This window comes from Medicago sativa, chromosome 5, assembly GCF_051527215.1.
Source record: "Medicago sativa cultivar Bolivia chromosome 5, Bolivia_mono, whole genome shotgun sequence".
In the NCBI taxonomy this organism is placed as follows: domain Eukaryota; kingdom Viridiplantae; phylum Streptophyta; class Magnoliopsida; order Fabales; family Fabaceae; genus Medicago; species Medicago sativa.
The window spans coordinates 58397576-58421343 of NC_140753.1; the positions used below are offsets into that span (position 1 = coordinate 58397576).

The window sequence follows — 23768 nt, forward strand, 5'->3', positions numbered from 1 at the left end:
GGGATTCTCATTATATGGCTTCTCGTAGTGAGCACTTAGGAATATATACAACAAGCTAAGGTCTTTCATTTGAACAAAAATCCCTCATGTTTGTAGTAGTCTAAGTCTTGAGAAGGTTGTAATTCAATGGCATTCCAAACCTTTTGAATATCTTGATAATCTTTTTATATCTCATTGACTGTGTTAAATCCAATTACTTTCACTTACAAAATAGAAAGTATGGTATGCGGGCTGCTGAAACCATTCACAATAATATTTTGAACTCCCGCTTTATCTTCAAGTAAGAATGGATGAGGCTATAAAAACACACTCCCAGTGGCATGTATGTGTTTGATCTTTTGTTGAGAATTCAAATACTTCAGAGGTTCATGATTAGAATAATGGATAAATTGTTCAACAAGCAATGAGTACAATGTTGTAGTGCACAATGATAACATGTTATTTTGCTATACTTTTAGTTAAATATTATTTAAAAAAAGTATGCTTTTATTAATGCTTTTAGTTAAATATTATTTAAAAAATTTATGCTTTCATTAATACTTTTATTTGTAGTTTACTACGTTTCTCTTTGTCTTGAATAAATGGGACAAATCAAGAGGAGTATGAACACATGGTGAAAAGGGGAGGAAATTCCTACCAACATTGAAGATTTGTTGACCAAGTCAAGTCCGGAGACAATGAAGACCCTTTTCACTGAAAATATGAAGCTAGACAAAAGATTCAAGTATGAGAATAGTCTAATGGTCTTTGTGATATAATGTGTAATAGGGTGCAATGGGTCTTACCAATATAGAAGCCACGAGAATATGAAGCTATGTTGGTGAGACACATCTTTGTTCTTGCAAGAAAGCAAATTATAGTTTTAAGAGTTACATCATCCTTAAGCAATGAATTTTCATGCCATTAGTAAAGATTCAGAACTAGGAATATTGTTCATTGTAATGATAAACTACATGATTTCAAAGGTGCTTTTTAAAAATCAACCCTTTTCAAAAACCAAAACACTTTCTAACTAAACATTTTAAAAAAGAAAACCCAACTTGAGATTCACAAGTCCATGTTAATACGATACTCATTCTACTACGATGATATACCCACACACTTACGGGCATATCACACAAACAATGGCGTATAACTCCTTATCATAAGTCTATTAGATGACCTTCTTGACTTAGAAAAACACCATTTCTAGTATTTAAAGTGTGACAACTAACTTCAAACAACTGATCAAAGTTGTAAATAAATAACATTGGTGTTTGAGTCGAACATTATTTTAGCTCATATAAACTTTTTAATGCTTGCTCAATCCATTGCAGAAATCTAGCTATAATTCATTATGAAACTTCAATAAAACTAAACTAAACCATTGAAATTTCTCACGCATTGATTGATTTTGAAATAGGTCAACTATCAACGTGAATGCCTTCAACAACCATGGTGTCTCCAAAAAAAAAAAAGTAACTTCACTAGTTAGGAAAAAATATTTCTTCAGCTTGGCATTGGGTTTTTACTAATGAAGAGTTCGTAGCACTTGTCAAAGTTTATATAACTATAAAGTTATAGTCATACGACTATAAAGTTATCAATAAACGGTCGAACAACTTGATTCATAAGACACGTGAATGTACTCCGACTTTAAATGTAGTTTTCCTTTCAATTTGTAGCCTAATTAATGTTTCACCGACTATATATTTTACAACTTTCCCACAAGATTTTTGAATTCAATCACTTGAACAATTAATCATTCTCTACCTTTTATTCCTTCAGTTGAGATCAGTCAATCATTGTAATGTTCAGTCATATATAGTTTACTTTTCTACAGTTTTGCCTAATCTCACCCATTTCTCCAATAAGAGCTTTTATGTTACCCATCTTGATCATAGAAACTCCAAAGTCATTAGCAAAAGCATAAGAATTTATGCTCTAAAGTTGCACCAATTTATCACTTTCAGAACCATCACCTTTAAAAAGCTCTTGATCAGAATCAAAGAGACCCTTTTTGTACAACAAATCCTTATAATATGTATGTATTGTCAAATCTTTTAGGAGTAGTAAATTGTTATCGCCACCGATTAGAGGGCACGTCTTGCGTAAACTGGCTGCAAAATTGTTGTCTATGTTGCTGTCTTTGAAGATCCTGTCTTTAAATGAACTGCATTTGGCAAATCCAATTGTGTGAGCATCAGATAGAACAACTAGATCTTTAAGGCTTCATCCATGATAATTGACAGACACTAAAAAATCATTAAAAAATTTAAAATTTTAAGCATATTTAAACAAATTTTAATTTAACAGACACTAAAAATACTAACGGAAAATTTTGTAGGGATTAAAAAATGTGATTTATTTTTATAGGGACTAAAAACAAAACTGTAGATATTTATAGGGACAAAAACTTAATTAACCCAATATTTAATAATTGAAAAAAGGAAAAAGGAAGGTGTATGCTACTCATAATGCATTATTATTCTTACACATGAAGACAAATTATGTAAAATTGAAATGGTATAGAAGTAGTAGAAAATATGCAACTAAAAGCAAATATGAATGTAGTGATACTAATTTCTTCCCCTTCCCCATATATAACCTCTCAACAAAACAAAAGGCCATACAAAAATTAAGCATATTTGCTCAGATAATAAATTAAGCATTGATTATTCCTAGAAAATAAATGGCAATCAAATAGACCTAGGCAAAATATGGAATATTTTCACTAGAAATAGATGCATGACTCATGTTGTAGGTGGAGTATAAACAGATCAAGTCACTAATCAGGCATGAACTACAACCTCAAATGAGTCTGTGTATTGATTACATATTCTAAGATTACGCCTCCATTGATTATATATGAGTTTTCTGAAAGGCATAGATCTATGTATATGGTTTCCTAAATGCTCCATCGATTCTCAAGATCCTCGTGGAGAAAACAAAATTGTTTTAGTTACTATGATGTGTTATTGGAGAAGAGGAGAAAAGTAAAAAAATTCAATATGGTGGTGGTGGTTTTGCCATAATAAATACTGTTGAGGTTTTAGAGATACCATGGTAGTTTTTTTTAGGAGTGGTAGTTTATCTTTGTTAATTGTTGCTGGAAGGAAATATTTCTAAAAGAAAATAGAAGCATACAACCTCACATGGCCATACGAGAAATAGAGGGCATTCCAGACTTGCAACCTGTGTAATATGGTTGTTCTTCTCACCAATAGTGGGTGACGGTTTGAAACCTAATAATTAAAAAATTTTAAAAAATAAATTAAAGAGTTAAAGGGTACTCCCTCCGTTTTTAAATATAAGCAAAATTCACTTTTTAGATTCATTCAATTAAAGATGTAGGTGGTTCATATTATGGACCACATACATCATTAATTGAATGAACTTAAAAAGTCAATTTTGCTTATATTTAGAAACGGAGAGAGTAACAGGTAACCGGTCAAGAGAATTGAAAAAATTGGTGATGTGGCAGGATCTGAGTGGAGTGTGTTAAAAGAGTGTGTTAGGTAGTGTATCCCTATCATATTTGCTTCTCATTGTTGGGAATGGATCCTCTCCAGTGACTGGAGGGTCCAGTGAAATCTCAGCTTTTAAATCAAAATAAATCCTTGAAAATCTAAATGTTAAAAACTTGAAATTATGAGAGATAATAAATTTAATGGTGTAGATTCCCACACTGCAGAAAACAGGAGAAAAATACACCGGAGGAAATCCCCTCCCTCATTGTTTGTTCCATACCGAGGCACATGCACGTTCATATTTGGTTGCTGTGCCGATTGCTTCAACTTAATATTTTGTTCTACATTTAATTTTTATTCCATCTAAGCACCATTTCAAAATAAAAATGAACCTCAAAGACAAATTTTTTTTTTTTAAAAACTCGGTATCCGATTCAAGAATCGACTAATAATCCAACCACCCACTTGCGGGGGGCCCCGTTTAAAGCCAGAGCAATCTCTGTATCACTGTATGGACTTAACCCACCGAAATTGGCACTAGAGAGAATCGAACCTGAGACCTTTGGAGGAGTAAACTCCAAGATCCCAAGCCAACCACTAGACCAACCCCAAATGGGTTCCTCAAAGACAATATTAAAGCACCATTCTCATCAAATCTGTCCAATTTTTTTATTGTCTCCCTCTTCTTAATCTCCTTTCTCTGCAAATAGCCAAGTCAATATTTGTGATATTTTCGAAACTCTATAGACAAACATGCATGCACACCCTCTCTCTAGGCATGAAGGTCGAATCAAAAAACCAAGAAGAGTGGGAGACATCATCAGTTGGCGGGAAATCGAAGCTCCGAGTGGGCGATATGACGTTATCAGAGCTCACGTTGCTTCCGTCGTCAAGCATGAGGATGTTGTCGCCACTACCGGCAAGGAAAACGAAGCTTTCATTCTGAATATGTATGTAGTTTCCTTTTCCTATTTCTCATTATTTATTTTAGCTATTTACTTTACATTACTTTGATCATGGTTTTCATTAACCGCTGCAAATTGAAGCTTTACCGGAGTATCCACTACCATTTGTCTCCCATTATTTAATAAAGTTTGCTCTGTATGAAGAAAAGAAGTTATGCTTGGGTTGGTCTCATATATGTCTTGTCTAATGTGTGAATGGCTCCACAACGTTTTTCATGTTCAGATTGCATTTTGGCTTCTTATAATGAAAATAATCTCCTATGTAGGTGTAGCTAGTTTTGGATTTGTTTATATATAGCCTCTATTAATGTATATTTTTATTCCATTGTTGAAAAAGTAAAGCCTCCATAATCAAGAGACTCTTTACATACACCCACGTGATTACTCTTTTTTTTTTTTTGACAAAACGCACGTGAATACTCTTATATCTTAAGCTTTGATGTATTTAGTCTAAATTTTGAAACCAATCTTTCGTTAAACAATAATTGCAATATAAGCTAAAAGAAAAGAGAAACTACTACGGCTATGGGAACAATTCTTAATGTCAACATTAAACAGTTTTTTTTTGGTTACCAACATTAAACAGTTTATAGACACAATCAAAAAACTTTGATTATGACTATAATAATTATTCTAGAATGTTAGTCTAATTTAATTTTCATAAAAACAAAAGCCAGCACTAAAACACATATTAACCTACTTAATTACAACATAGAAGAAGATTAATACTATAAGAAGTATTACAGGAGCTACAAAAACAAAATATTGACCAAAAAAGATGAATAACACGAAAATGAGGACTCGGAGTATTAACACTCGTGGATTAAATTCACCAATATCACAAGCTTGGCTGGTCTCTGATGGGAAATTTTTTTTTTCTGCCTTACTTTATGTCAAAAAAACACAAAAATACCCTACTTTTTCGAAAAATTGCAGAAATACCCTACTTTTTCAGGTGTCTCTGGTACCACTCCACTTGGAGTTGCGGGGTACCCTAAAAAGTGACGAAATTTTTGTCTTTATTGTACCCCTTACTCGGAGTTACGAGGCACTTTCCTATTTTTTTTTTTTTGAATTTTTTTTAATTACCTCGCAAGTCAAGCTTGCGTCCTATATATAGTTTTTTTTTTTTAAATTAAATACCCCTCTACTTGGAGTAGAGTGGTATAATAAAGACAAAAAATTTGAAGCATAGTTTTACACGTTAATAATGCATGCATAAAAATAATAATAACTTAATTTAAAAAAAACTAATTAAAATTATATAACAAATAAAATACCATAAAATCTATAATTATTATAAAACATGTATTATTTCATCTACTATAAATGCTTCCTTTCATTTTTCAATTTATCACACCCTTTCAACTTATATTAATAATTTTAATTTAGGCATTAATAAAAAAAGTAATTATAATAATAATCATAATATTTATAAAATAAAAAACATACGAAATACAATAAATATGAAATAAAGACTAGATTTCTACTGATGTCTAATATTAATGCAATCTTTGCGGGAATGACCAGGCATCCTACAAACGCCGCATCTTCTCTCAGTTTCCACATCGTCCATCTCGGTCCTAATGCGAGTAATTGGCGGAAGACCTTTCTTTGCCCTACGCATGGACTTGTTGGAAACCACCTTCAGTCCTTCATAATCAGGAAAATATGTCTGGTGGTGAACCACGTCGAAGTGGATGTTGTATACAGCGTATACACACTCATTCGTGAATTTGTTATCGACAAAAGTCTTATAGTCGTGACGAAAGCTAGAACATGCGTCAATGACATGTGAGCATGGTAGGTGTAACGCTCTGAATCGTCCACAGTCACAACATTTATTTTGCAGGTCCACCTTGTATTCTCCCTATGGTAATCCTTCTTTATGGTCGATGGTTTCACGGACGGAGAAGGTATACCGATCCCGGTCAAACTGAGTGACATGATGACTGTTGGATTTAATCACCTCATCCCTGAGATATTTCATGATGTTTTCTGAGAATGGCTCACCAGAATTTACCCTTGCCGCTGCCTCATGTTCTCTATTAGCAAACAAGGCCGCCAACCTGTAATATGATGCTTTCACAATAGCTGCGATCGGGAGTCCTCGAATACCCTTATACATGTTGTTTTGTGACTCTACCAAGTTACTTGTCATGTGGCCCCATTGTCGACCATCATCATGTGATTGAGTCCACTTTTCTTTGGGAATGTTGTCCACCCATGCTAAAGCCTTTCGGTCTGCAACAGCGATTTCAGAGCGGTAGTATTCGAATGTTGGGATGTTCATGGCATAACCTGCATTGTTTTGAAAAAAGTTAGATGTGTGTTCTTTAAACAAATAATATGTCGAATTTACAAGGAAAGAGATATAATTTTTACCCATGCCTTCAACTTTCTTCTTAAGTTCTCCATCCTTGAACGATCGCATAAAGTTTTGTGCAATGTGTTGGACACAACACACATGGCTTGTCGGAGCATCGTGCCATCCATATGTGGATCATCATACGCGCTCTTTATCGAAACATGTCTATCAGGAATGATGCATATGTTCGCCTGTGGGGTGACATGCTACCTTAGATTTTTCAAAAAGAAACTCCATGCCTCATTGGTCTCGCCTTCCACGATTACGAAAGCAATGGGAAATATCTTGTTGTTCCCATCTTGCGCAACATCTAACAACAATGTTCCTTTGTATTTACCATATAACCAAGTTGCGTCAATCTGGACAATTGGTTTGCAGAATTCGAAACCCAAGATGAACGGACGAAAGGCCCAAAAGAGATGCTTGAAGACAGTCTCATTGACCACTTCTGTTGATGGGTTCGTTTGAAAATCAATAATTGTTCCTGGCAAATCTTTTTCCATAACCATCAACCACTGTGGTAGTTCTTTATAAGACTCCTCCCAGTTACCATAAATTGATTCAATCGCCTTATTTTTTACTCTCCATGCCTTTCTGTATGAAATTGTGTAATTAAACTTCTCTCGGATGTGTGCAATTATAACCTTCACTGTAATTGAAGCATCCATATGAAGTAGTGACATAACACTTTCACATATGACATTGTAACTAAGTTTTCGATGATCTTGTGTCAAGTCTGTTGAGACACATGTATAAAGATCCTTCATTTTTCCAATCTCCCATCTATCACTTTTTTCCTCCATGAGGCCCGCAATTTGAAACCACAGGTTGTATCTTTACATTTGATGACATACCTTTCTGGATATGATTGCTTCACAGAATAATCCCATGAATTTTTTATATGATAATATCTAATTGCAAGAATAAAATCATTCTTGTTATGAAATTGCATCCCCGGAGCAATATCTTGATCGACCGGAAGAGTCATTGATCGATAAAGCTCAGTTGAGTGGTCATCATTGACATTGTGCATGGACCTTAGTGGGTTGTAAGAAGCTCTGATCGGTGAAATTGGTAGTTATGGCACAATATCGTCTTCGTCTTCTTCGTTCTCATCACCGTTTTGTGCGGCAAGGAGTTCTTCATCATCATCTTCAACTTCATCGTTTGATTGATCTTGGAATTGGGAAGTGTATATATTCATTTCATCGTTTAAAGTTTGGGGTTGTGTCGAACAGGATGGTGTTTGAGAGGGATGGGGTTGAGTTAATAATCTTTGTGGTGGTTCGTACTCATTTTGTGATTGAAAAGGTTGCGATAAGGATGTATCATAAATATATGAGGGGTTGTAGTGTGGTTGGGACGATGACGGGTTTTAGTGTTGTAGGTTATATTGTTGTTGTGGTAGACTTTGGTGTTGACTAGAACTTGATGGGTAATTTAACTCAAAATTAGATGTTGGATTCTTCATCTCGAACGTAACATAAAGCTCTATATAGGACAAAGATCTATGACTTTTATGTACGTTAAACATAAACTCGACATCGTCGTTATCAGTGATTCTTAACGCCTGATAGTGAATTGTGGTAGTTCCAACAAACATGGGATTCCGGCATATAATTTCAGACACAACCATATTATCTTCGATACATACTTTTTCCGCTATTCTTTTTTTGAGATGCAAGTAAGTACTAGCCATACTCACTCTGAAACCTTTGGTATACTGACTTTGAAAAAAATCCCATATTCATTTTGTTTAACTTCTCCGTTATAGTACACAAAAACGTTTATATTTGGGTGTGGTGTCATTGAACGGTTTGGTCTTAAGAAATGAATAAGAGTTTGATGTAAAATAGTTTGATACAATAATAACATGCAGAGACCCTTATATAATAACATGTAATCTACCTCCAATTATTTCTGCACAAAAAAAAAACAGAAAAAAACTAGAACGCAAGCTCAAGTAGCGTGGTAGGTTGCACACGCGCGGGTGGTAGGGTAGAACGCAATTTGAAGTAGCGGGGTAGGTGATACACGCGCCACGTTATTGGCTGTTCGTTTGCAGCATGTCGGTCAAGTGTAGCTGGCATATGCTTCATGTGAAGAACCATGCAATGGTCATTTCATGCAGAAATTTCATGCAGAAATAAATGAGTTTTTTATATGCAATGGTCATTCCATGCAGCAATGTTTACAAAATAATTCAACACTGTTAAACACCATGTGTTTGCTTTCATGCAATTGTCATTTCTGTGCTTAAATGAACATTGTTGGCTTGCAAAAATAATGTAGTGGAAACACAGGAAGTCTTCACTTCATTGATTACATACCACACTACTACTTCCACCATTTACACATATTTTTACATTATAAATACCACACTTATCTTCTTACTCTTTACACATATTCAACTTATCTCAATCCTTTTCTTACTCACTCACATAACATTTTAATTCAAACAAATTATATAAAGCAATGACATACTTGTGGTTGGAAAATGAACATAGATCCATGGAAGAACACATCAGAAGATGGGTTTATATAACAATTAATTTATTAATTTCATTTTTATTTTTCAATTATTAATGCAATTTTAATATTATATTTTATGATTCCTATTAGTTTTAATATTTTCGTTATTTTATTTATTTTATTTTTTAATTATTAATTCAGTTTTATTGTTGTTATTAATTTAAATATTTTCACACTTTTTTCAATTTTGATTTTTGTTATGATTAATTATGTTTTAATTTTATTCCTTTATTATTAATTCAGTTTTAATTATGATATTTGATTTTTGTAATATTATGACTAATTTTTTAATTTACTTATATATCTTCTCTATTTTTTTAGGATGAAGAGGATGTACCTCTAACCACTCGTACACGACAACACCAACAACCAAGTCGTTTTATTGACAATTATCTATGTGAAGCTGAATTTTTTTAGGTTGCTCAAATAGGGGAAGTAGGGTGTTACCAAATTGACAGGCATATCATAACCGCTTTTGTAGAAAGATGACGGTCCGAGACACATACTTTTCATTTTCGAACGGGTGAATGTACAATCACTTTAGAAGATGTATATATATTACTCGGCTTACCTTTTGGATTACAAATTGTTACGGGTCCTCCAAATCTTTCGTGGAATAATTGTGCTGAACTGATGGGAATAACTCCTCCAACACACAAAACTGATGGTTTTACTCTCTCGTTGGCGTGGTTAAAGGCAAATCTGGTTGATAATGACTTCAATGAGCAATCGCCTCCGATTGTAAAAATACAACACACTAGAAGGTACATATTATACCTCATTGGAGGGTTCTTGTTTCCAAATACAACTGGATTATTTGTGCACAACTCTTGGTTGTATTTGTTAAGGGATTTTAATGAAACAAGAAAATATAGTTGAGGATCGGCAGTTTTGGCTTACCTTGATCGTGGCTTGTGTGAGGCGTCACGCCCAAACATAAAAGCTCTTGCTGGATGTCATTTTCTCTTACAAGTGTGGGGATATTGTCGGTTGAGTCATATCGCTCCGAGAAATGACAAACCACTCGAGTGGCCGCTAGGATTAAAGTAAGCATGGTCACTACATTTTTTTAATTAATTCCCTCGCATATTCTCACTTCTTATTAATATTATTATATGGTAAATTGGTTAATAATTTTTTAATATCATTTGTTACATGGACAGGAGTAGGTTCAAGATACCACGACAATCCAAGCCACGACACTATATCTTACAGAAAACAGTTTGATGACATACTTGAACATCATGTAATATACCCTTGATTTTTAGATTATTCGTTTATATATATATATATATATATATATATATATATATATATATTTAAATTTTTAAACATACACTAAATCTTCTCTTTTGCTTGTGCCAGTTTAAATGGAGACCATACAAGAAAGTTTCACACAATGTGCCTGATGACTATTGGGATTGGATTACAACAACTTACCTTATATGTTTTGACAAGGTAGAATGACATCCAACTGATAGGGTCGGACTCCAATTTGGTTTGCCACAAGAAATACCGGGGGCCCCAAAAGACATGCGTGAATTCCATGTGTTGGACAAACTGTACAAGACGTGGTACGAATCAAATGGTTTTCGCTTTCCACAAGAGAGCCAACATTGGGACAATCGACATCGTTATACTCTCCCTCGCATGCTGCCAAGAACACTCACCCATACTTATGTGTATTTTGAGTGGTTGATAATCACATGCAACCCACGTCTACGGATTACAATTGACACAAAACCATCAGATTTAGATCCAGACGAAGAAGAACAGCCGGTGCATGAACCTGAAATTCACAACGACCAACCACCAATTGATGATGATTTTTGGGATTATGAAATTTTTTCTCAACTACAAGATCATCAATCCCAACCACATACAACACAAAACATTCATGATTCTATAATGTATGAATTTCTCGACACCCCCAACAAAATATCATCCAACCACCACCATATACCACTCCGAGAAATGCATATGAGCCTTATTATCAGTCAACTTACCAACAAAATTCAATGCCAAACTTTGATTACAATGACCCAAACCAAGCTAGCACGTCCAACAACAACTGCTTCTCCTATAATGACCCAAACCAAGCTGGACCGTCCAACACCATTTACCCCCCTACAACAACCCACAATACCCAATGTACACAAACCAAAACTACAACAACCCACCAACACCAACAAACCTACTATCTCACTTCTCTCCGGCTTTATTGAACTCCAATGAACAATTTCTGGATATGGGATGGCCAACAAGGGAACACGATGTGTCGTTGTAGTTGGTTTTTGGTAGTCAGATACAATCAACTACAAATAACAATGACGAAGACCAACATGACCCTCAAGTAAATCGCCGAAGACATCGTTAAAGACGAGGGTGTGGGACAACAGAGCATTTATAATAATTGTAGATTTTATGGTATTTTATTTGTTAAATAATTTTAATTAGTTTTTTTAAATTAAGTTATTATTATTATTTTTTATGCATGCATTATTAACGTGTAAAATTATGCTTCAAATTTTTTTTGTCTTTATTATACCACTCTACTCCAAGTAAAGGGGTATTTAAAAAATTTTAAAAAAAAAACAGCAATATATAGGACGCAAGCTTGACTTGGGGGTAATAAAAAAAATTCAAAAAAAAATTGGAAAGTACCCCACAACTCCAAGTAGAGGGGTACAACAAAGACAAAAATTTCATCATTTTTTAGGGTACCCCGCAACTCCAAATGGAGTGGTACCGGAGACACCTGAAAAAGTAGGTATTTCTACAATTTTCCTCTAGCAGATTCAATAAACTAACATCATCAAATAGTTTCAGACCCGTTTTAAAGTAATCTAGTTGAGAAAAACCACTACATTTTCCATGAGCGTTCCATTCATGTTGCAAAAAAGACAAATTTGCGACACCCTTTTTCAAGGATAGCCTTTTCTCTTCAAGCTCTTATCTTATACTGCTGATCATTTCTTTCTTTAAGGAAAATGCTCCTGGGCTTGAGCCCTCGTCGTTTGTATGAATGAACTCAACAACTTAACAACTTCGTAACATCTTAACATCATAACGTCTTAACAACTTCGTAACATCTTAGCGTTTTCGCAACTTAACATCTCAACATCTTAACAACTTGACGACATCGACAAGAAACTCACATTTCGATATTAACAACGATATCATTAATAATCTTTAATAGGCAACATATACAATTTGATACAACAACATGGATGACATAATTCATCATCAATCATGAACAACATATAACATCATATTCATCAACGTATACACTCACATAATATTCATCAATCATGAATAACATCATAGAACATCATATTCATCAACGTATACCTTCATATAATACTTCATCAATCATAAACAACATATAACATCATATTAAACAACAACAATTCATCATACATCTTCGTAAAAACATAATAATTATCCACAACATATTTTCATGTCAAACCAAGGCTACTGGAAAGATATCACAATTATCAACAACTTTCATGTTTATACCAAAGATCAATTTAAAATATAAACGTATAAAACAGACGCATGAACATGAAGCATGGAATGCTGAAATTCCATAAAGATTCACTGTGACTTATGTGCAGTAATTTCACCATAACTCAAGTTTTATAAATCGTTTTGACGTCAGACCAACGACATTTGAAATCTAACATCCATACCTACAACCTTCGTGTTTACACCTAAGACCAATTCCACACCGATCAATACCAGTTTTCATTTCAAAATTCGGGGCAGAGATAAAAAAAAATCAGAAAAAGCAACTTATATTATTCAAACTTCACATTCATTCAAAATCATCACAATAAACAACAACAACTCAACATATTCATACCCAAATCATAATATGACATTCACAAGAACAATCATCAACAACCACAACTCATAATCATGAATTCAACCACAAATCAACAACAACATAACATATATCATCAATTCAGCATAATACATTAAGTATCCAAATACATATACCAATAGCATGCAATTTCAACATCAACAATTCATTTATCAACAAATTAATATACCCAAACATATCACTACAACTAGAGCACGAATCTCATCAATTAAATTGCAATTCAAAACCCTAACTTCTTTTCAAACCCTAACTTCTCTAATCATCAAAATAAAACAACAACAAAAAGATGTTAAACCTATTTCAGAACCATATACTTATGATTAAAGAAGGTTAATCCCACCCTTACCTTAGATTGATTGATTGCAAGAATTCTAGAGAATTCTCTTCTCTAACTCTTCTTTTCTCTAGGTTTCTCCTCTTTCTCTGGGTTTCTCGTCTTTCTCCAAAACAGTTTTGCACGTAATATAATTTTCTAACTGTAGCTCTCCTTTTTATATAAACATTAACCTATTTATTTTCTCTTAATTTCAATTCTTCCCCAAAGCCTCTTTATTCTAAATAATTATATTTCTCCACTGAATATATTCTTCCACTAAATATATTTCTCTACTAAATATATTCTTTCCCCTAAATATATTCTTCCACTAAATATATTATAGAATACAACTAGTAATGTTACGTACTTTTTTTATGAATCAGAGAAAAAAAATGTAATTTTTTTATATCATTTGAAAAATGTGTTTTTGTTTTTTTTGAAGGGGATGGTACAATATTAGATATCAATTAAAACATCTCCAATGGCTATAATTAAATAACTTAAATCAACAAATTAAAGCAAAACAATTCCACAACTGAAATAAAAACAAGAAGATTGTATTAATTAAAGATAGATAAGATTACATGAAATGAGATTACATTAATTAAAGATACATGATTAAATAACAAATAAAATACAACTTCTTACATTTCATCATGTGGGTTGGATTGTGGTTTGGGTGGTACCCATAAAACCCATCTAAATTCAAATGCACCGTCATTTTTGTTACTAACACAATATGTGAGACGAGGGTATACAGTTTGACAGTTAATCAATTTTAAATTGTTAGGATCCACACATAACTTTACTTCATGCAAGTGTTTTTGGTTACTACCAATACATCGTATCGCAGGAAGTTTAAGATTTGATCAAATTACCATTTTAAAAGGTTGTAGTTTAATCCAAATCTTTTTACTTGGAAGAGTTGGAACGTATTGCTTTTTCTCTAGCAGATTCAATAAAATAACATCATCAAATAGTTTCAGAGCCGTTTTAAAGTAATCTAGTTGAGGAAAACCACTACATTTCCCATGAGCCTTCCATTCATGTTGCCAAAAAGACAAATCTGTGACACCCTTTTTCAAGGATGGCCATTTCTCTTCAAGCTCTTCTCTTATACTGCTGATCATTTCTTTCTTTAAGCAAAATACTTCGGGGCTTGAGTCCTCGTCGCTATTGAGCAAAATGCTCTAGGGCTTGATCCCTTGTCGTTTGTATGAATGGACTCAACAACTTAACAACTTCGTAACATCTTAACATTGTAACGTCTAAACAACTTCGTAACATCTTATCATCGTAGCAACTTAACATCTCAACATCTTAACAACTTGACGACATCGACAAGAAACTCACATTTCGATATTAACAACGACAACATTAATAGTCTTTATTAAGCAACAAATCATTATACAACTTGATACAACAACATGGATGACATAATTAATCATCGATCTCATTCATATAATAATATTCACATATAATCATCAATGATGAACAACATATAGCATCATATTCATCAGCGTATACATTCACATAATAATTCATCAATCATGAACAACATTATAGAACATTATATTCATCAACGTATACCTTAATATAATACTTCATCAATCATAAACAACATATAACATCATATTAAACAACAACAATTTATCATACATCTTCGTAAAAACATAATAATTATCCACAACATATTTTCATGTCAAACAAAGGCTACTGGAAAGATATGACAATTATCAACAACTTTCATGTTTATACCAAAGATCAATTTAAAACATAAACGTATAAAACAGACGCATGAACATGAAACATGGAATGCTGAAATTCCATAAAAATTCACTATGACTTATGTGCAGTAATTTCATGTTAACTCAACTTTATAAATCGTTTTGACGTCAGACCAACGGCATTTGAAAGCTAACATCCATACCTACAACTTTCGTGTTTACACCTAAGACCAATTCCACACCGATCAATACCAGTTTTCATTTCAAAATTCGGGGCAGAGATAAAAATAATCAGAAAAAGCAACTTATATTATTCAAACTTCACATTCATTCAAAATCATCACAATCAACAACGACAACTCAACATAATTCATACCCAAATCATAATATGACATTCACAACAACAATTATCAACAACTACAATTCATAATCATGAATTCAACCACAAATCAATAACAACATAACATAAATCATCAATTGCGCATAATTCATCAAGTATCTAAATACATATACCAATAGCATGCGATTTCAACATCAACAATTCATTTATTAACAAATTAACATACCCAAACAAATCACTACAACTAGAGCACGAATTTCATCAATTAAATTGCAATTCAAAATCCTAACTTCTTTTCAAACCTTAACTTCTCTAATCATCAAAATAAAACAACAACAAAAACATGTTAAACGTATTTCAGAACCATATACTTATGATTAAAGAAGGTTAGTCCCACCTTTACCTTAGACTGATTGATTACAAGGATTCTAGAGACTTCTCTTCTCTAACTCTTCTCTTCTCTAGGTTTCTCCTCTTTCTCTTGGTTTCTCGTCTTTCTCCAAAACAGTTTTGCACGTAATATAATTTTCTAACTCTAGCTCTCCTTTTTATATAAACTTTAACCTATTTATTTTCTCTTAATTCCAATTCTTCCCCAAAGCCTCTTTATTCTAAATAATTATATTTCTCCACTCAATATATTCTTCCACTAAATATATTAAAGAATACAACTAGTAATGTTACGTACTTTTTTTATGAATCAGAGAAAAAAATGCAATTTTTTTATATCATTTGAAAAATGTGTTTTTGTTTTTTTTTTCTGAAGGGGATGGTACAATATTAGATATCAATAAAAACATCTCCAATTGCTATAACTAAATAACTTAAATCAACAAATTAAAGCAAAACAATTCCACAACCGAATTAAAAACAAGAAGATTGTATTAATTAAAGATAGATAAGATTACATGAAATGAGATTACATTAATTAAAGATACATGATTAAATAACAAATAAAATACAACTTCTTACATTTCATCATGTGGGTTGGATTGTGGTTTGGGTGGTACCCATAAAACCCATCTAAATTCAAATGCACCACCATTTTTGTTATTAACACAATATGTGAGACGAGGGTGTACAGTTTGACAGTTAATCAATTTTAAATTGTTAGGATCCACACATAACTCTACTTCATGCAAGTGTTTTTGGTTACTACCAATACATCGTATCGCATGAAGTTTAAGATTTGACCAAATTATCATTTTAAAAGGTTGTAGTTTAATCCAAATCTTTTTACTTGGAAGAGTTGGAACATATTGCTTTTTCTCTAGAAGACTCAATAAACTAACATCATCAAATAGTTTCAGAGCCATTTTAAAGTAATCTAGTTGGGAAAAACCACTACATTTCCCATGAGCGTTCCATTCGTGTTGCCAAAAAGACAAATCTGTGACACCCTTTTTCAAAGATGGTCATTTCTCTTCAAGCTCTTCTCTTATACTGCTTATCATTTTTTTCTTTAAGCAAAATGCTCCAGGGCTTGTTCCCTCGTCACTATTTTGAGCAAAATGCTCAAGGGCTTGAGCCCTCGTCGTTTGTATGAATGGACTCAACAACTTAACAACTTCGTAACATGTTAACATCATAACGTCTTAACAACTTCTTAACATCTTAGCGTCTTAGCAACTTAACATCTTAACAACTTCACGACATCGACACGAAACACACATTTCGATATTAACGACGACATCATTAATAGTCTTTAATAAGCAACAAATCATTATACAACTTGAAACAACATGGATGACATCATTCATCATCAATCATGAACAACATATAACATCATATTCATCAACATATACATTCACATAATAATTCATCAATCATGAACAACATCATATTCATCAACATATACCTTCATATAATACTTCATCAATCATGAACAACATATATCATCATATTAAACAACAACAATTCATCACAAATCTTCGTAAAAAACATAATAATTATCCACAACAAATTTTCATGTCAAACCAAGGACACTGGAAAGATATCACAATTATCAACAACTTTCATGTTTATACCAAAGATCAATTTAAAATAGAAACGTATAAAACAGACGCCTGAACATGAAACAGAGAATGCTGAAATTCCATAAAGATTCACTGTGAGTAATGTGCAGTAATTTCACCATAACTCAAGTTTTATAAATCGTTTTGACGTCAGACCAAATTCACACCGATCAATACCAGTTTTCATTTCAAAATTCGAGGCAGAGATAAAAATAATCAGAAAAATGCAACTTATATTATTCAAAATTCTCATTCATTCAAAATCATCACAATCAACAACAACAACTCAACATAATTCATACCCAAATTATAATATGACATTCACAACAACAATCATCAACAACTACAATTCATAATCATGAATTCAACCACAAATCAATAACAACATAACATAAATCATCAATTGAGCATAATTCATCAAGTATCCAAATACATATACCAATAGCATGCGATTTCAACATCAACAATTCATTTATCAACAAATTAACATACCCAAACATATCACTACAACTAGAGCACGAATTTCATCAATTAAATTGCAATTCAAAACCCTCATTTCTTTTCAAACCCTAACTTCTCTAATCATCAAAATAAAACAACAACAAAAACATGTTAAACCCTATTTCAGAACCATATACTTATGATTAAAGAAGGTTGGTCCCACCCTTACCTTAGATTGATTGATTGCAAGGATTCTATTGACTTCTCTTCTTTGACTCTTATCTTCTCTAGGTTTCTCATCTTTCTCCAAAACAGTTTTGCACGTAATATAATTTTCTAACTCTAGCTCTCCTTTTTATATAAACCTTAACCTATTTATTTTCTCTTAATTCAAATTCTTCCTCAAAGCCTCTTTATTCTAAATAATTATATATTTCTCCACTAAATATATTTTCCCACTAAAAATATTCTTCCATTAAATATATTTCTCTACTAAATATATTCTTTCCACTAAATTTATTCTTCCACTAAATATATTTCTCCACTAAATATATTCTTCAACTAAATATAAAATAGGGGCTACTAATAAATATAAACACACAACAAAAATATCACTCATCAAATAAATTAATTAAATTATAAAAAGACTCTAAACTCAATTAAATAAATAAATAATAAAGGGTTAATATGTGTTTACCCCCCTGTAATTTGGGCGAGTTCCGGTTTTCCCCCCTGTAATAAATTTTGTTAAAATTCAGCCCCTGTAATTTGAAGATTCCATCGAAAACCCCCCTGGTCAAACCTGGCACACGCCAGGTGCTGATGTGGCGTGCCACATCACCTTTTTCTGATGACGTGGCACGCTGACTGTATAATTATTTTATTTTTTATATTGTACACGTGGCATTTTTTTTATTTTTTTATTAAAAAATAATTTTTTTAATTAAAAAAATATTATTTTTTTAAAAAAAATTAATTTTTTTTTTAAAAAAACGAAAAAAATTCTTAAAAAATAAAAAAATGAAAAAAATTCTGAAAAAAATAAAAAAAATACCGAAAAAATTAATAAAAATGAATACAAAAATCTGGTAAATTTTAAAAATAAAAAATAAAATCTGGAAAAATTAAAAAAAAAATGAAAACATTCGGGAAAAAATAATAAATTTCGAAAAATTCATATTTCCAGATTTTTTTCAATACCGGAAAAATGAAAAAAATTCTTTTTTTTACGGTATTTGAACAGAAGGAAAAAAATTCTTTTTTTTACGATAGGGTGTTACACAATCGGTTTCCTCTTCCTTGCTTTGCAAAAGGGAGAGGGTGGTATTTGAACAGAAGGAAAAAAGAAAAAAATAACAAAAAACAGAAGAAGAAGAAGAAGAAGAAGAAGAAGAAGAAGAAGAAGAAGAAGAAGACAACGTAACAATGAACTTTTGTCATGTTTGTTGTTTGGAACTGCGAGAACAAGAAGACGTTAGGCTGTAAGCAGAAAAGAAGAGAAAAGAAGAATTGTTGTTTGGAATCGAAAGAACAAAAGACTCTAGGCTATAAGAAGGAATGAAGGTAGTGGTTTAATGCTACAAAACAGGTTAGAGATTTGAGTACGCTAGCTATGAAAAACGGAAGGAAGATAGTGGTTTAAGGTTTAATGTTGCAAAGAAGAAAAGAAGAGAAAAGACTTGTGTAAGAAAAGACGCGGAAGACGCTAACCTATAAGAAGGATTAGATTTGTTTTGTTATAGATTTCTGGCAAGTGCACCAAATACTATCGAAGTAGTAAAAATATCGATCCCACGAGGACTGTTTTTAACTTCAATAATTCAATTGCGTTATATAATTAGGATGTATAAAAGTTATTTTTAGTTTGCCACTAGACAGAAGATTTGGTTTGATTTTAATTAAATCAAGTAACAGAAAATAAAGATTTGATTGAGAAAATATAGAGAGAGATGAGATCAGATCCTTTGAATCCTCTAAGTTCCCCTAATTGGTCTACTGCACCTATTTGTTATGAATCCTCTTCTAATTTACGATGATTAACAAAATAGCCCTAATCAATCCCTTGAGTTAGGACCCTCTTCTTAAACTACAGCCCCTAATTCCTTAGGTGGTCTAATAATTCTTGAAGGTTTTACCGAACGTTAACCTATTATCACTAACAAACGATTATCTATTCCTAGACTAACCCTGTTTATTAGAACAATTCAATTAGGTCTAAGTCGAAAGCCATGGTCAGTGGTCATTCGTTCTCACAAAATCAGGTTATATGTGATCAAGATATAAAAAGCATTAAGAACAATTGAATTGAATAAACTAGAATTGAATTCATAAACAAAATAGAGTTTCACAGCAACATGTGTCAATTAGGGTTACAAAGATTCATCTCGGATCTAATCTCTAAGAGATTTAGCTACTCATAATCGAGTTTACAAATACCATAATCAATGAAATAATTAAAACATACATGAATTGGTAAAAGGTTGAAGAAATCGTCCTTCTAGCCGTCTCCGATGTCTCAAAATCGTACTTTGCTCTCCAAAATCGTAACCCCTTGTTCTTGCTCGGTGGCATTGAAATCATCAGTGATTTCCCTCCTCATGCGCATACCATACTCCTCCTGATGTGTAAAATATTGCTCCATGCGCTCACGGGAGCCTCCAAACCTCTCATAGGACCCACTAATCGGACCCACTAATCGGACCCATATTCAATTGAGCCTCCGCAGCAAACGCAGCTGAGAACCTAGGACCGTTCACCCACAGCTGGTCCGAAGTCTCCGTCATGCCAAATCTCTCCCTCCCCAGTTTCTCAACCCAACACTCCTCCGGCGGTTGAAGATTCAGCCATTCATTAAGGGCTTCAGGGCTGAAATCAATGATCTTGCCCCGAACAAAAGACTGAAAGGGTGTATCGGAAACTCGTGCATTTGCAAAGAATTCGACGATCACGGTTTTGTTGTTCGCTTCACCGATCATCTCATTCAACTTCGTCCACCCTTTCCTTCGTAATTCAGCCTCAAAGAACGGATACTTCACAAGCCTTGTGAAGTCAAACTTCCTCTCCCCCACAACTTCAAAACTTTTCATGGATTGGTGGAACTCTTGGGCTTGGTCATTGATGAAATGGATGGCGTTTTCGGGTGGTTCGAATGCGGCACGAGGGCGTTTGGCTTTGCTTGTGGATGGCTTGGGGTTGGTGGATTTCTTTGAGCGGGTGTTTCATGAATTGGAGACCATTTGTGGTTAAGGAAGATGGTGAAAGGGAAGTTTTGTGAAGTTTGGGAAAGTTGTGAATGAATGTGAATGATGATGGTTTGGATTGATGAATTTGTGATAGGATGGTGGTTTGATGATGTTTAGGAAGTGATAAAGTAGATGAAGATGGGAAAAATTCGTGAATGGGAAGTTTAGGGAAGTTTTGGTAGAGAAAAGTAGGAAGAATGGAATGAAAATGATGATGAACAGTGAGGTTTTTATAGGCTGAGGAGGAAAATCGCGCCGCGGCTAATATCAGGCGTGCCGCGATTTCCTCAAAACAGGGAGTTTGGTTCTTTGCTTGTGAAAATCGCGCTGCGGCCATATACAGGCGCGACGCGATTTTGGTCAAACAGGGAGCATGTTTTGCTTCCTCAGGCCAAAACTTTTGTTTTCTTGAAAAATGTTTGAGTTCCTTTAATTTCTGAAAAACATTTGAGGATAGAATCATGCAAGACATCAGTACCTTGCATGATTTTCTTGGCAGGAGGTATACTTGAACAATTTTTTTAAAACTTTCCTGCCTCATATTAAAAAGAAAAAAAAAATATTTTTGTGTTTTTGTATTTGAACGCAATAAAATCATACCTGAAAAATAAATAGTGGGTTGCCTCCCACCAAGCGCTTTATTTTACGTCATTGAGCTTGACGCTTCAACCACTGTTAGGGTGGCAAATATGTCAGAAAGAACACATCATCCTTCTTCTTCCTCTTGTTTGGTAGGAATTCCATGAATTTGTAGCAAAGAAGTAGATGCTCCCATGATCTCACCGTTAAACCTTTAGAGTTTAAGTTCTCCCACCGTAGAGAAGGACGTGCATCCATCTGCACACGAGTGATTTCCTCAACCTCCATTGGTTCAGACTTCGGGAAAATATCAACACTCCTCACTTTGGGTTTTTCTTCCACCTCAACCTTGTGACACTCACTCTTCATCTGAACCAGCTTCCTCTGAGACTCATGTGCTTTCTCAACAAGATCACCACACTGAACATCAAACTTCTCAAATGAAACTTGATTTGACACCAAGAAGTCATCTAAAATATTCTGAAGTTGAGTATTGTAGTCGATGTTGATCACCTCTTTCTTCCCTTCACCATCACTACCTGGTTGATTCGCCTCATAATGACCACAACTCGAGATTTTGTTGTCCAAAATTTTGATCTTAAAAGATAGCATATATTTTTCATACTGCAACTTAGCAATCTCTTCTGTGTCATAGAGGAGTACCCTGTCTATCATTGCTGCAAAACTTGGATAAACTTTTCAGTAGCACAGTACAATGAGAAGAAAACAAAAAGCATAATATATTTTTTTTTAATATATATATACAAAAATATAAAAGACAGAAATCCTAAATAATAACGTAATTGCCTTGTTGAAATAATTCAACAGTCCCCGGCAACGGCGCCAAAAACTTGATAGACGTTTGGCAAGTGCACCAAATACTATCGAAGTAGTAAAAATATCGATCCCACGAGGACTGTTTTTAACTTCAATAATTCAATTGCGTTATAAAAATAGGATGTATAAAAGTTTATTTTGGTTTGCCACTAGGCAGTAGATTTGGTTTGATTTTATGAAATCAAATAAAAGAATTAGATTTGATTAAGAAAATATGGAGAGAGATGAGATCAGGTCTGTCAAATCCTCTATGTTTCCCCTAATTGGTTACTGCACCTATTATTACTAATGATTCTCTAGTTTCACGATAGTTAACAAATTAGCCCTAATCAATCCCTTGAGTTAGGACCCTCTTCTTAAACTACAACCCCTAATTCCTTAGGTGGTCTAATAATCCTTGAAGGTTTTATGAACGTTAACCTAATATCACTAACAAACGATTATCCATTCCTAGACTAACCATGTTTATTAGAACAATTCAATTAGGTCTAAGTCGAAAGCTATGGTCAGTAGTCATTCGTTCTCAGAAAATCATGTTTATATTTGATCAGGATATAAAAAGCATTAAGAACAATTGAATTGAATAAAGACTAGAAATTCATTAATAGATAATAGAGTTTCACAGCAACATAAGATCAATTAGGGTTACATAGATTCATCTCTGACCTAATCTCTAAGAGATTTAGCTACTCATAATTGAGTTTACAAATAGCATAATCAATGAAATAATTAAAACATACATGAATTGGTAAAAGGTTGAAGAAATCGCCCTTCTAGCCGTCTCCGATGTCTCAAAATCGCACTTTGCTCTCCAAAATCGTAACCCCTTGTTCTTCAGATTGAGTGCAGTATTTATAAAAGTCATGGGCCTGACCCGTCAAAATTGCGCCGCGCCTATATATTGGCGTGCCGCGATTTCCTTTAAACAGGGAAGATGAAATTTTGCTTCCAAAATCGCAGCACAGCTTGAATTTGGCGTGGCGCGATTCGCTTCGAACAGACTTCAATATTTCAGCTTTTTTGCACTTCAGAACAGTATAATTTGCATGAGAACTCTATCAAAATGTCACA

At 33.4% G+C, this 23768-nt stretch overlaps 1 protein-coding gene and 1 pseudogene across 1 annotated transcript; one reads left to right on the plus strand and one right to left on the minus strand.

Annotated features, from left to right (window-relative positions):
* Positions 1 to 5900: 5900 nt before the first annotated feature.
* Positions 5901 to 7585, minus strand: LOC146923477 (uncharacterized). The gene is made up of 3 exons (XM_085711727.1): positions 7036 to 7585; positions 6337 to 6715; positions 5901 to 6186 (listed from the first exon to the last, which is right to left on the minus strand). The coding sequence occupies exons 1-3, from the start codon at positions 7583 to 7585 to the stop codon at positions 5901 to 5903; spliced, it is 1215 nt and encodes a 404-aa protein (XP_085567853.1).
* A 1672-nt stretch (positions 7586 to 9257) lies between these two features.
* LOC146923478 (serine/threonine-protein phosphatase 7 long form homolog) lies at positions 9258 to 11724 on the plus strand (annotated as a pseudogene).
* The last annotated feature ends 12044 nt before the right edge of the window (positions 11725 to 23768 follow it).

Coding starts and splice junctions, on each gene's coding strand:
- LOC146923477 (XM_085711727.1), bottom strand. CDS start 7,585: ATGGAGGAAAAAAGTGATAGATGGGAGATTGGAAAAATGAAGGATCTT. Junction 6,716..7,035: donor TGCTTTCGTAATCGTGGAAG/GCGAGACCAATG, acceptor AAAACAATGCAG/GTTATGCCATGAACATCCCA. Junction 6,187..6,336: donor ACTCAGTTTGACCGGGATCG/GTATACCTTCTC, acceptor CGCATGTTCTAG/CTTTCGTCACGACTATAAGA.